Source organism: Aristolochia californica, unplaced genomic scaffold (assembly GCF_029961685.1).
Source record: "Aristolochia californica isolate CCGP_79_NKW_82.1479 unplaced genomic scaffold, dmAriCali1.0.hap1 SCAF_11, whole genome shotgun sequence".
Taxonomy (NCBI): Eukaryota; Viridiplantae; Streptophyta; class Magnoliopsida; order Piperales; family Aristolochiaceae; genus Aristolochia; species Aristolochia californica.
Window position 1 is genome coordinate 3,925,933 of NW_027181782.1, and position 14,599 is coordinate 3,940,531.

Here is a 14,599-nt window from a genome sequence, read left to right on the forward strand (position 1 = left end):
AGATGCCCAATCCTCCCCTATTATGAGGCATGCAGATATCCTTCCAACTGACCAGATGGTATCTGAAGGTATCTTCTGAACCCCTCCATAGAAATCCTCGATAGATGGCATCAATTTTGGAGCAAACGGAGGTCGGACAGTGCATGAATGAAAACAGATAATTTGGCAGCCGTGCCAGACAAGACTTGAGGAGAGTGAGACGCCCCGCTGTTGATAAGAGTTTACCCCTCCAAGTGGCTAGCATCTTTTCAAATTTCTCAATGAGGGGGGACCATAGAAACGGCGAAAGCCAAGAATCAAAAAGTGGGAGTCCAAGATATGTAGCTGGCATATTTCCCACAGACCCAAATAGTCCACCATATTCCGAAGCCCAGCCGGATCAATGTGATAGCCAAGGAGAGCGGTTTTTCCCCAGTTTATGTTCTGACTAGAAGCCAATTCAAATAATCCCAGCACGGCACGCAATTTTCTGATCTGATCCATTGTACCAACCCCCAAGCAAATAGTATCATCTGCAAACTGGAGAATCGGAATATCAAAGGTTGTGCATTCAGTCGTGGGTAGGAGCCATCCCATGTTATTGGCCGAGTAGATCAAGGAGGATAGGTATTCTGCCACCACATTGAAAAGCAAGGGGGAGAGGGGTCTCCCTATCTGATTCCCCTGGTTCCCTTAAAGTATCCACAAATTGTTCCATTGAGAAGGGCAGAGTAGCTTGCAGAAGAGATGCAGCTTTGGATCTAGAAGCGTCATTTTTCTCCGAATCCCATCTTCCCTAGGAGGGTGTCCAGAAACTTCCAGTTAACTCTGTCAAATGTCTTTTCGAAGTCAAGCTTGAGGATGAATCTGGGGAGCTTTTGGACCTTGAAATGATGACTAAGTTCATGACATGCCTTTGTATTGATTTCATTTGAAATAAAAAAATTCAATCTTCAGTTCAAAAAAATAAAGTTGCATCTCCTATTCCTCTCAAGTCCTCCTATGCACCCCTTCTTAAAGGCTGTTATGTGCTGCCACTTTTGACAAGGCTTCCATCTGCCAGCCACTTTCACCCATAATTTCATATGATGATCACCTATTTACTCATAATTAAAAATATGATATTTAACAAAAATTGTGGTGAAACATAAGATAATGTTATGGGTAAAAAGCTACAAATAAACTGAAATAGAAATATTTCATGACTCTGAAGATTATTACCAGAAGAGCTTGTTTCTTCTTTGCACTTGAAGTGACAACAAGATCCCTTGACACCTCATGCGTAGCAGAAGCTAGGTGTCTTCGACCATTCTGTATACATTAAAAATGCTGTAAAATATGATTTCATGAGGAATCAAAAAAAAAAAAAAAACACTTCAGTCAAGTTCTCAGATAGCTACACAAGTAACTTGTGCTCACCATACAAATTACATTTGCAACTCTCAAATCTTGTTCCACTTCCATAACCAGCTGCATCCCCTTCACTGACCAATGTATGTATGATAAGAAAAAAACTCTTTATTTTTCTTTCTGAAATTTTGATACGACAGATCAATGCAAGTTAAAGAAAGATTAAAGTTCACGGTGTTCAGTAAGAACTGAAAAGAAAATATTGTTTTGCAACAAAAGGAAAATAAGTACTAACACAGACTGTGAGCAAAAAGACACACACACACACACACACACACATGCACACACAGACCCACAGGAAGATCATTAGATTGCCAGTTGGATTTCCTTACTGAAACTTGAAAATATCATTGTATATTAAACATACCCATTTCCTCATGATGCTCCATAACATGGCGTGATAATCTTTCAGCTATTGCATCCAGTTGTGTTAATCTAACGGTTGCCTGGAGAAGGTTCCATGCAAAACAGAAGTGACATCAGATAGCAGATTTGGTAGACCATGGTAATCCATTATATAAAAATAATGTAGAAATTTGGTAAAAAAATAAAAACTATCTTCTGGGTTAAAAATAATAATAATAATAATAAAAAATAAAAAAGTAAGTCATATTCAAGACAATCTAGTCAGCAGCTTGTTTGCTCCCACATGGGAAACCTCTTAGAATGAACAGGAAAAGAGAACACAGCCAAACAAAGGTGCAAAAGGTCTGATTTGGATCTGAAAAATGAAAGCCTAGAGGCAAAGATATGCCGACAACCAATCTAGGTTTAAAACCTTCTCGTAAGTGAGAGCCAAAACACTAACATGAGCTCAAGGATAAAATATTGACCATTTTCACAAGGATAGAAAGAACTTCCACTTACTGTTTTTTTCCTTTGGTGCAAGCTTCCCCTTTTAACTAGTAAAACAGGTGATAACAAGAATGGAATCTTAACCATGAAATCTATCACTCTCACAAAAATGCCATACAATTATCCACACAAATTATTTTCCTAGAGAAAAGTTATTTTCCAAAACAAAAGCCCTGCTAATCATCTAAATCGCCAAGCTAAAAATAGAGATGATAATAAGTGAACAACTATCTCCAGACAGACAAAGACAATCAAATTCAAGTTTCTCACATAGACCAAGTACAATGCAGTGTTACCTTTTTTTCGAAAAAAGTTAGATCATCTTCCTCAGATGGAATATGCTCGAGAACATACCTAACTGGATCAAAATCCTACAAGAAAAAACAAATATATGACATTTTTGGAATAAAATTCAATGTATTTCTGCAGATGAAATTATAGAAGAGCTTTTTTATGGTATTCTTCATTGAAAAAAATTCCTTTCGACTTTCATGTTGTTCTTCCTAGACTCTTGAGGGCCATTAGTACTCTTATAGCCCTCTAATAGTTGAAGGAGAGTCTTCCACTGCTATTTCGTGGTGCAAGGGCTCTTTAGTGTCTCCCTGGTATCTAAAACAATATTTTGATTAGATCTTTGTACAGGGTTTTTCATTAGTTGGGTTCATGGTGTAAGATCAGCAAATCATTCTATTGGTGGGTTAGCTAAGGCCAGGGCTTTCGGATCTGATCTTGTAATTGGGGATTCTCTTCCCCTCGAGTTCGAAGCTTTCCACTCACTTGTCACAGTTCCTTTTTAATGAATTATCACTTTTTCAAAAAAAGGAAAAAAAAATCTCATTGTTTTCGTAACATAATAAGAAGAAGAATATGTCTTACTTTTCTAGGTAAAATGGTGATTTGGTTTGAAGCTATTTGGAACAAATCTTTCTTTTCAAGTATGCAATTAATAGATTCAGTAGATTTCTTCAATTTTTTCTTCACAAAGAAGCAATCCATCAACATCTGTACCAACATCATCAACTGCATTGACCATAGTGCTTTCCTCATATATATTTGTCCTCTCCCATCTGGTCTTTGCAAGAATTAAAATTCATGTATAGGGGTAGTTTGGTCATTACCTGTAAATTTAAGTTTCTCATAAGGTTTGGAGTAAGTTAGGCTTCATATATGTTTTCAATTTTCATTTGATTTTGAGTTGTATGTAGGAAGTTATGAGGTATTAATGAGGGGCAATGTTGTCATTTTGTATTATTTTCACGTAACTGAAGTAATAAAAAGAGAAGGGCTCGAATTCTGGGCCCTCAACTCAATGCAGCCTTCTTGCTGCTTTCCCTCCCTCTGTCCTCTTTCTTTTCAGTCATTCTTCTCCTTCTCAAACTTCAAGCTTACAATTTTACATGATATCAGAGCATTAGATTGTGATCTTGGGAGGTGCTTCTACAAGTTTTCTATTTCTTTACAAGTTCTTGATCCCTTCAAGAGATTTTTCCAGGAAGCTAGTCTACTGATTGGGTAAAAATCCAATTTTTCCCTCTCCTTTTCTACCATAACCGTGTCATTGATGACCCAGGCTCCTAATTATACAGTTTACTGTCTACAACGCTCATAAAGGGTTCTTTACTGATGTTAAGCAGAATCCATTCCTGCGTCACCTTCTTTGTGCCAGCATCATCCTAATTCTATGCCTGCATTAGCCCTAATTGCTGATATTTGTGGTTGATTTGTTATAATTGCTAAATTTTCAGCACTACTTAAAAAAAAAGAAATTGGTGGATTTGGAGGTTGTTAGTGATATTGCTCAGCTTTGAGTAATTTTGTTTGCCAATTTGAGAAGTCTGGGGCCCACATTACATGCATAGGTTGATACTTTACGCCTTTGTTAATTTTGGATCAAGCATATCATTATGTCATTAGTCATGGTATATTTTGAGATAGTCAAAGAATTAGATGTTGACTAGAACAAAACTATGGCTCCCATTAGGCCCTTTGAGAGTTCAGATGGTAGGGTCTCTCATTATATTCAGATTACTTTTGTAAAGTTGAATGAGCAAAATTATGTGAATTGTTCGAGATCAGTCCTTATGTTCTTAAGGCAAAGAGAAATGCCAAGTACATTAAGAACGATCCTCCCAAACCGATAACTAATGATTAGGAAGTAAAGGATAATCAAGTGATGACCGGGTTGGTCAATAGCATGGGATCCAGGTTCAGTGACCAGATTTTGAGTTGTGGAACTTCCAAAGTGACGTGGATTACACTTGCTTCTATTTTGCTTCAAGAGAATAATCTATCCAATCCATGAGTTGTATGTTAAGATATTTTAATATGCAAAGGGGGGATAAATCCTTGTTGTTAGGGGTCTGCACCTCTGATTTTTGTATTTTGGTTTTGGCTCCTCTGTTAATATAATCATTTTTCTCAAAAAAAAAAAAAAAAAAATGGGAGGGGATAAATCAGTTACTAATTATTATACAAAGATGTGAGGTATTTTGCAGGAAATTAATACTTTCCATCTCTTTACTACAAATATAGATGATATCTGTAAGGAGAAAAATCAAATTGAGGTGGCAAGATTTTTTTTCGCGGTAGGGTCGTCATGGGAGTTGGAAAGGGGGCGGGAAGCCCTGATACACAATATATTGACTGTTGTTTCATTAAGGGCAGTTTGGGAATTTCACTATTGTAATACGGTTTCCCTAGCTTTCTCTTTAAATTGGGGGTCACCGCTATTAGGGTTTTATGATCTTAATCCAAGGAGTATCTCGAATTGCAGCCTGAGAGGTTAAAGAGAAACACTTGTAAATGTGCAATTTCTCGTGTAAAATATTTCATCTTCATAGAGGATTATTGCAGCAGTGAAAGACAAGACGTAGTCTCACCTTGAGGCGAACCTATATAAATCTTGTTGTACTTTTTCGTGTTTGTTTTTCCCTTCTTCTGTATTTATTATTATTGCTCTCGTTAGTTTGGAATTAGGGCATCTCTTCAATCACTTGTTGTTAGGGGAGGTCTCCCTTGATGTATCTTTTCTTTCTTTGAAATAAAATTATCAACAACATAAAACAAAAAAAAGTAGAGGTCATGGTAGAGATTCCTCTGCAACAGGACGTGGACGCAATGATAGAGGAGACAAAAAGTGTATTCATTGTGGCAAAACAAATTACTTTTACTTTTTCATTTAAAAAAACAAATTACTTTTCTTACAAGTGTTGGGAAAAGTTTGGGAAGCCAACATGGGCAAATTCTACCACGAGAGAAAGGGATAGTACTCCATATGCTGACCACAAGAAAAAAAATCAACAATTACTTATGAGGTTGGCTCAATTGACTTCTACACCTACCATCGCTACATCTAAAGAACCAGATTCCCCCTCCGCAGCAAGTGCCACAATGGCAAGCACAAGTATCTAAGCGTAGAATGTATCTCATTCTCCCTTCTGGATTATTGATTCAAGATCATCTACACACATGTCTGGTATGTCATCATTGTTTCAATCTATAAATTTAGTCACTCTACCGGGTGTTTCCCTTCGGGAAAACTAGAGTTTGATCGCTCATATGACAAGCGCTTGCAGGACTCCAGTTATGGCCATCTGGGATCCTCCCCCTTGCGACTACATCAAACTCAATTTTGATGGTAGTGCTATTGGTTGTCCTGGACAGACTGGAGCAGGTGGTGTCTTCAGAGGCAACAATGGAGACCTTATTCTTTCTTATGTTGGGCCGGTGGGCATTCCTGATTCAAATACTGCTAAAGTAAGTGTTCTTCTATTCGGCCTACGAATCTTCAAGGAACGTCTCCATGGCAAGCTAACTATTGAAGGAGACTCGAAGACTATCATCAGTTGGTGTTCAAAAGATAGCTCCCCTCCTTCACGCCACTGGCCTATCACCGATTATATTGCTGACATTGTGTCATCTATTCATTGTAATTGGAATCTCATTCCTAGATCAGCCAACTCTTTGGTTGATAAATTGGCTAAATTCGGAACTTCCCAGCAATCTCTCATTATTTGGGAAGGCTTCCCCCCTTTGTAATTTGCTCTCCAGAGCTTTTGTCTTAATAAAATTCAGCATCATTTCAAAAAATAAAAATCTATAACTATCTATCATATCAAATTGTTACTTTGGGAGATGGGTCCACCTCCCCATTCAAAGGGAGGGTACTATTCATACCACTCCCCGTATGTCCTTCAGCTCAGTCCTTTTCATTCCACATTTTTGTCTGTTAGTACTATAACAAAATCTCTCAATTGTTCACTAACCTTTTCTCCTTCACTTTCCATCTTTCAAGATTTGCAGACAAAGAGAACAATTCATTCAAGACATAAGAACGGTGGACTCTACTTTCTGGATGATGTGTCTACTCAAAAGATAGTGGCTCTTACAACTAAAGACTCTCCATACCTTTGGCACCTCCATTTAGGACATCCATCACCAGCTAAACTTTGCCATTTTTTTCCTTCCTTACCAACTAATCTTACTTTTGAATGATAATCATGTCAACTTGGGAAACATCAGCTATGAGTCTATCTCAATCCTTGGCAGAAATACTGGTGCTTCTATCTCAGAAATTTGGTCTGAAACTGGGGGATGGAATTTGTACCTCAGAAGAGATCTCTCGGATTCTGAAGTCATTCTAGCTTCTAATCTCCTATCGAGCCTATCCACAGCCAAACCCAGAAACAGCCAAGATACTTTGATCTGGACACCTTGTACAAAAGGTAGCTTCTCTACTGCTTCGGCATACAACTTCCTCTATAATTCCAGCTCAGATCAATCAAATCACCCTACGGCCACTGCTTGGAACCTCCTTGCCCCACCTTGAGCAAAAAATTTCATCTGGACCGCATGCAAGAATAAAATCCTCACCTCTGACTCTTTAATTCAGCGGGGAACTCCCGTCCCAGACCCCACTTGACCTTTCTGTTAAAATGCTCCAAAAACAACCAATCACTTTCTCCTATCCTGCCATTATACTCATTCTATCTGGACCACCCTTTTAAACAAAATCAGGCTCCAGTACTGCGCTGCACGAAATATGTCATCCACAATTCTCTCACTCATTGATACTAGCCTCCCAAAGTTAGGAAAGATGATTCTCTCATGTTGCATTGGGCATATCCTATGGGGACTATGGAAAGAAAGAAATAGGAGGAAATTCAAATTCAAATATTCCCTCACTGAAATTCTGATTGATAATATCTGGCTTCTTAACCGGAAAGAATTAAGAAACTTCAGCAGCTCAAACTCTACCCCCCCACCATCGGGCCATTTCAAGCTTAACTCTGATGGAACCGCTCTTGGTTGCCCTGGTCCTACGAGATATGGAGGAGTTATCCATGATGCAAACGGTCATCTCCTCTTCTCCTTCACGGGCCTACTTGGAATCTCCAACTCCACAACAGCAAAACTCTTGGGTTTGCTGAACGGAATTCAAGTTTTCTGTAGCCAGCTCATGGGCCCACTCTGCATCGAAGGAGACTCAAAGATTGTCATTAATAATTGGTGTGCAAATTCCATCAGACCTCCATGGTGTCACTGGCACATATACTTAGAAATTTGTAATTTAATTTCACCTTTCAATTGTAATTGGAAGCGCATTCCTCGTTCTGTCAATCATTTGGCAAACATTCAGGCTAAGGCAGGCATTTCACTCCAACACCTTGTTGTGGAGGAAGGCCCTCTTTCCTAGGTTTGTTTGTACTATCCTCTTCTTTTTAATAGTTTATACGCGTCATTTCAAAAAAAAAACTTGGGAAACATCGTCAAGCAAGTTTCTCATCTAGTACTAGTCATAGTTCCCAGGTTTTTGCATTAGTCCACTTTGATGTATGGGGACCTTGTCAAGTCCCTAGTTTTTTGGGTTTCAAAACTTTGTTTCTTTTATAGATGATTTTAATACAGTTATTATGGATTCTTGTTGTGGAGGAAATGTCTTTTTAGCTTCTAGGTATGTAATTTTTCTTTTTAAATACATTCACACATCCTCTCAAAAAAAAAATACAGTTATTATGGATGTATCTCCTTTGGGAGAAGCCAAAAGTCTTTGATGTATCCCTGAAATTTTTCAATGAAATAAGAAATCAGTTTGGTACCAATATTCATATTTTCATACAAATAATGGACTTGAATTTCTCAATCACAAGTTTACATCATTTTGTGTTTCTCATTGTATTACTTATAAAACTTTCTGTATATATACCCCTCAACAAAATGGAGTTGTTTTTTTAAAAAAATAGTGCTGAGTTATATTAAAAGGCTCAAAAGAACAAAATTACAAGGAGGGGGAAACATCCCAAATAATGAGAGATTGTTGGGAAGTTCCAAATTTAGCTAGCCTATCAGCCACAGAATTGGTTGACCTAGGAAATGATTCTAAGTACAAGAAATGGAAGATACAATATCTGCAATAAATGAAGTAATTGGCCAATGCCGCCACGGGGAAGAGGTTGAATTAGAGCAATAAATTATGACCACTTTAGAGTTGTTGAAAAGAAAAACAAGCACTTGCTTGAAGTTGCTCATACCTTGCTATTCTAAATGAATGTTCCAAAATCTTGTTAGGGTGATGCAGTTTTAACTTCATGTTTTTTTATCAATCGTATGCCATCATCTATTCTACACAAAAAGATTTTTATACATGTACAAAAACCAAATTGTAAACTCTTTGATGTTTATCCTCGCATCTTCAAATCTACATGCTTTGTTCATCTATTTGGCACATCTATTGATAAATTAACCCCTCGTTCTGTAAATGCGTCCCTTTAAGGGTTATTCACGTACTCAAAAAAGCTATAAATGTTATGATCCTATTAAGAACAAGACATACATTTCTACAAATATGACATTTTTTTTAAAAATACTTCATATTGTGTCTTTTGATCAATCTCAGACAGTGTTTGATTCCTTTGTAGATAATCCATGCCTATAACTGTTATGGATGCCCCAATTGCAGGTTCCCCCAAACAACTACAAGTGTATAGCAGACAATCTCACCAACTGTCAAAAGCTCCACTCATTAATGACACTCCAGTTTGTGACCGTTCTCTAGATTTACCATCTTCCTCTTTGCCTGTTGATCTACTTCACTCTAATTTAGATTTGTCGATTGGTCTCCGAAAAGGTAAACAATCATGTATTTCTCATCCCATTATCTAAATATGTCTTTTGACTCTTTGTCACCTTCCTATAGATTATTTGTCTTGTCATTGTCTCAATCTTCTATACCTAGAACTGCAGGTTGCTATGGCTTCACCTTAGTGGAAACGAGCTATGGATGAAGAGATGAATCATTTGGTATCTAGAGGCACATGGAGTCTGTGTGATTTTACGAGAGTCGTTGTTGTAGGATGTCATTGGGTATATACCATTAAATATAAAGCTAATGGTACTATTAAAATATACAAGACTCAGTTTGGCGGCCAAGGGTTATACCCAAAATTTTGGTGTTGATGTGTTAGACACATTTTCTCTAATTGCAAGACTTACCTCCATTGGCATTTTGTTTTCTATAGCAGCGAACAAAAGCTAGCCCCAATTTCAACTAGACATTAAAAATGTCTTCATGTATGGTGATTTGAAAAGGGTTGTCTGACAGTTCCCGTCATTCACCATAGAGAAAACAGGGGCGAGGTAGAGGTAGAGACTGTTAGAATGGCCTGTAGTGAGACCCACCTCCTGGGACCCCGAAAAGTCGGAATGGCAGACGGTTGTCAGCAGAACATCAAGAAGAAGAATCTGGATGGCAAATCCGGAGGAGATGCAATTCAAAAATGGAAAAGGATCCATCTCCATCCAGAAGTCCAAGATAAAAAACGAAACCTTTTTTCGCATCACCTCCAGCTCAGGAGCAAAAAAATCCTTCATTTCCATACCCAGCCAGGCACTGGAAGCGTTCGGCACAATACTGATTAACGTATGCAGCGGAAAGACGGGACGAAACCATGGGAGATCTCTCTTCACCAAAGAGTTGGAATTCCAGATGCACACGCAATATCATGGAGGCAAGCTTGAATGCTCCATCGCGCAGAGAAGAGGAAATAAAATCATGGGAATGATCTTCCTTCCCCAAAGCTCCCAATCCGGGATGGGTTGGAAGAATTTCTACAATGTGATCTTCCAATTATTCCAAAAAAAAAAGGAAATAAGCAAACTCTCTACTCTCCCCCAAAAATCCGTCACCTACCAGAAAAAACCTACTGCCTCAACTTCCCTCATTCCTTCCCAAGAAACTTCACAGGAAAGCGAACTGCCGCCTAATTTAAAAAACCTAGAAACAAATAAAAAGCTTCCGCCTCTCCCCCCCTCAAAATTCAAACACCAAAAAAACCACATCTCCTTGTATCTCCCGGACCAAGCCCTGAAAGATGGAAAGAAACGCCTCTTAATGGCGGTAACCACCACTGTGCGCCCGGAGTCCAACAATGCAAATCAGATTGAGGAATGGATAAAAGAAAAGCTTTGAAAGACCCTGGACATCTTGCACATTCAAGCTCAATCCTAGTTGTTGATTTCCAAAACACAAGAGGACAAAGATGAGTTGTTCCGCTTAAAAAACGAGACTGCATCCCCATTTGTGAGTATGGCATGGTGGACCACTGGCCTCACCCTGAACGGCCAATGGGTTATTGCCCAAGGCATTCCACTGGAGCTCCAATGCCGACATACTCTGGAAAGCTTGGCCAGCATCTATGGGGAGCTTGCTTGGGCAGAAGAAAAAGCTACAGAACTGCTCTCGACAAAATTTCTCATTAAGCCAAAGACCCCGGTAAGTGGCTCGCAACTCATTGAACTTCGATCCGGAAATCTTTCTGCTTGGATTACTCTGGAGTTCAGGGAGATGACCTGTCTCCCCTCCATGAACCCTGACTCGAAAGATTACGAGTTGACCCAAAGCAGTCACTCGGAAACGCCGAGTACTGAGTCGAACCAGTTTCGAGCTCATCCTGAGCTTTACTCAGCGGTAACTCAGGGGAAAGCCATGTCAATCAGCCAAGGACCCGTACAAAGATCCACTCAGCGAGAAAATCCCTCCCTCGAAACTCCAAACATCCAGAAAATCCACGCCACCCCGCCCCAAAAAAAATCGTCACTACTTACTCTCAATCTCCCCATCCGGGATGGGTTGGAAGAATTTCTACAATGTGATCTTCCAATTATTCCAAAAAAAAAAGGAAATAAGCAAACTCTCTACTCTCCCCCAAAAATCCGTCACCTACCAGAAAAAACCTACTGCCTCAACTTCCCTCATTCCTTCCCAAGAAACTTCACAGGAAAGCGAACTGCCGCCTAATTTAAAAAACCTAGAAACAAATAAAAAGCTTCCGCCTCTCCCCCCCTCAAAATTCAAACACCAAAAAAACCACATCTCCTTGTATCTCCCGGACCAAGCCCTGAAAGATGGAAAGAAACGCCTCTTAATGGCGGTAACCACCACTGTGCGCCCGGAGTCCAACAATGCAAATCAGATTGAGGAATGGATAAAAGAAAAGCTTTGAAAGACCCTGGACATCTTGCACATTCAAGCTCAATCCTAGTTGTTGATTTCCAAAACACAAGAGGACAAAGATGAGTTGTTCCGCTTAAAAAACGAGACTGCATCCCCATTTGTGAGTATGGCATGGTGGACCACTGGCCTCACCCTGAACGGCCAATGGGTTATTGCCCAAGGCATTCCACTGGAGCTCCAATGCCGACATACTCTGGAAAGCTTGGCCAGCATCTATGGGGAGCTTGCTTGGGCAGAAGAAAAAGCTACAGAACTGCTCTCGACAAAATTTCTCATTAAGCCAAAGACCCCGGTAAGTGGCTCGCAACTCATTGAACTTCGATCCGGAAATCTTTCTGCTTGGATTACTCTGGAGTTCAGGGAGATGACCTGTCTCCCCTCCATGAACCCTGACTCGAAAGATTACGAGTTGACCCAAAGCAGTCACTCGGAAACGCCGAGTACTGAGTCGAACCAGTTTCGAGCTCATCCTGAGCTTTACTCAGCGGTAACTCAGGGGAAAGCCATGTCAATCAGCCAAGGACCCGTACAAAGATCCACTCAGCGAGAAAATCCCTCCCTCGAAACTCCAAACATCCAGAAAATCCACGCCACCCCGCCCCAAAAAAAATCGTCACTACTTACTCTCAATCTCCCTATCCCCCCACCCCCCCCCCCCCCCCCCCCGTCACGTCCTAAACCTACACTTCCAAAAAATCAAAACACACACCCGCCCGTCACATCGTCACGCCACACAACCCCTCTACCGCCGCCCATCAAATTACCACCCATCACATCGCCGCCCCACACAACCCCTTTACCACCGGCCGAGGCGCCTCCCGACACGTCCAATCTCCAACTTCTTCCAACCATCTCTCTGACGCCTCTCGATAACCCCCCAACCCCTCTCCCATGTCAAAATCCCGAAACCCCAAACACTCACAATCCAAAATCCACGCCACCTCACCATCATTAATTTCCCTCGAATTTCCCACGCCCCCGCCACGTCCTACACCCATACCTCTGGAAATCCAAACCTTTCAACCACCCGTCACATCTCTAGCCCACATGATCCCATCGCCGCCTCCATACGGGACACAAACCGATACTGAAGATCCCCGGCTGACCTGTCCGCACCTCGAGGCCCGACCCATCATACACCCTGCTTTGATATCACCTCCCACCATCTCTCCAATCACTTCAAATTCAAAATCTCTGTCCCAGGCCCGCGACCCGAAACTTACTCTTGCACCCTGCCGATTCCCCAGCTTCCCCCACCCCGCCTCCCGAGGTCCAACCTCATATAACCCCCAAGCCGCCTTTCTGCCTCCGCCGTCCTCAAGAAAAAGCAACGTTCGCCACCCCATTATCTTCCCTCGAGCCTCCCAGAAATCTCCCCCTCATCAACTGATTTTTTGGCACGGGTACCCACGCCTGGCAGAAATGACCAGTCTTCGTACCCAAACTTCCGTAAATCTCCACATTTCCTTCGAGCCCCGCACAACATCATGCCCAACCCAAAAAAATCCTTCTCTTTTCCCAAACCTGGCACAAAGCTCTCTTCGAATGCCCCCACTTGCTACAATTCGGGATGGGATGGGAAACCTACCCGTACACGATTGTGTAGAAAGGTACACCTCCCATCCAAAAGTCATCCATTCGGACTGACGTCTGTCAATCCGTCAACTCTCCCAAAGCAAACAGCGTCAGGGATTCAGGTTCTCCTCTTCCAAATACCCCCCAACCTATATAAATATCACCCCCAGCTATTATCTGTCCCCCGTTCCACTACAAATCTTCAACCCAAATCCCAACATGGAAACTTCAAGCCCCACAACCACAACCCCCTTCGCCCTCTCTTCCGAAACATAAAAAAAATCTCTTGTCACCCCCTACACTTTTACCTACTCCAGAAAACAGAAAAAAGAAAAAGCAAAAATTACCTCCCCCCAAAAAGTCAATACTCCCCCCCTCCCCGTCCCCACCCCCCCACTGCCTCCAACAGACTTTTTGTCTGCTTACTACATGGCTCACCAATCGCAACCCCTGCCTCAATCCCTGTCTGAATATGACGCCACTCACCCAACAGCAGACTTTCTGCTTCCTTACCTCCCGGGTATCCAGCTTTTGCCCCAGTCCCAGCACCAGCCTCTACCGGAGGATGACCTCCTCCTATTTCTAGAAGAACAAGAAGTCGATCTACCACTAGAAGAATACGACGAACTAGCCGAATTTGCGTGGATCTTCAGCTCTCACTATCACGAGGCTTCTCGCCAACCGGAGAAGGATATCAACCTACCAGTTTCCAAATGATCATCATGTCTTGGAATGTCAGAGGAATTGGTTCACACTCTAAACGTGCCATTATCAAAGCAGCCCTTTTGGAATGTAAGCCAAAAATTGTAGTTCTAGTTGAAACAAAACTACAAACTTTTGACTACTCTATCACTCGCGAGTTATGGTATGGATCGGACCCTGCATGGGCAACAGTCGATGCTATTGGGCACTAGGGTGGCATTCTTGTCATCTGGGACCCAAAAGCGGTGGACGCAAATCTCTGCCAACTGGGACAATACTCTATTGGTATCCACTTCCACGACTATATTTTGGGCACGTCTTGGGCTCTAGCTGGTGTGTATGGTCCGACTAGGCCAACTAATCGACCCTCTTTCAGGGAAGAATTATATCAACTAGTCCACTTATGGGATCTGCCTTGGCTTCTAGCCGGTGATTTTAACTCCATTTTACTTTGCTCTGAAAAAAGCCCTCCCGTGACCAAAACTACATCTGCCATGAGAGCCTTCTCCGACCTCATTTGTAGTCTTGGACTTTCTGAAATCTTTCTATCCGGAAAAAAATACACAT

At 41.2% G+C, this 14,599-nt stretch overlaps 1 protein-coding gene across 2 annotated transcripts in view; it reads right to left on the reverse strand.

The window, feature by feature from the left end:
• Nucleotides 1-14,599, reverse strand: part of LOC137944182 (uncharacterized) — a 76,428-nt gene that overhangs the window by 52,873 nt on the left and 8,956 nt on the right. For both annotated transcript variants that reach the window (XM_068789754.1, XM_068789753.1), the window contains exons 3-6: nt 2,541-2,615; nt 1,757-1,835; nt 1,399-1,463; nt 1,201-1,290 (exon numbers count right to left, since the gene is read on the reverse strand). In XM_068789754.1, coding sequence (XP_068645855.1) covers nt 1,201-1,290; nt 1,399-1,463; nt 1,757-1,835; nt 2,541-2,615 — 309 coding nt within the window. The remainder of the gene's footprint in view (nt 1-1,200; nt 1,291-1,398; nt 1,464-1,756; nt 1,836-2,540; nt 2,616-14,599) is intronic.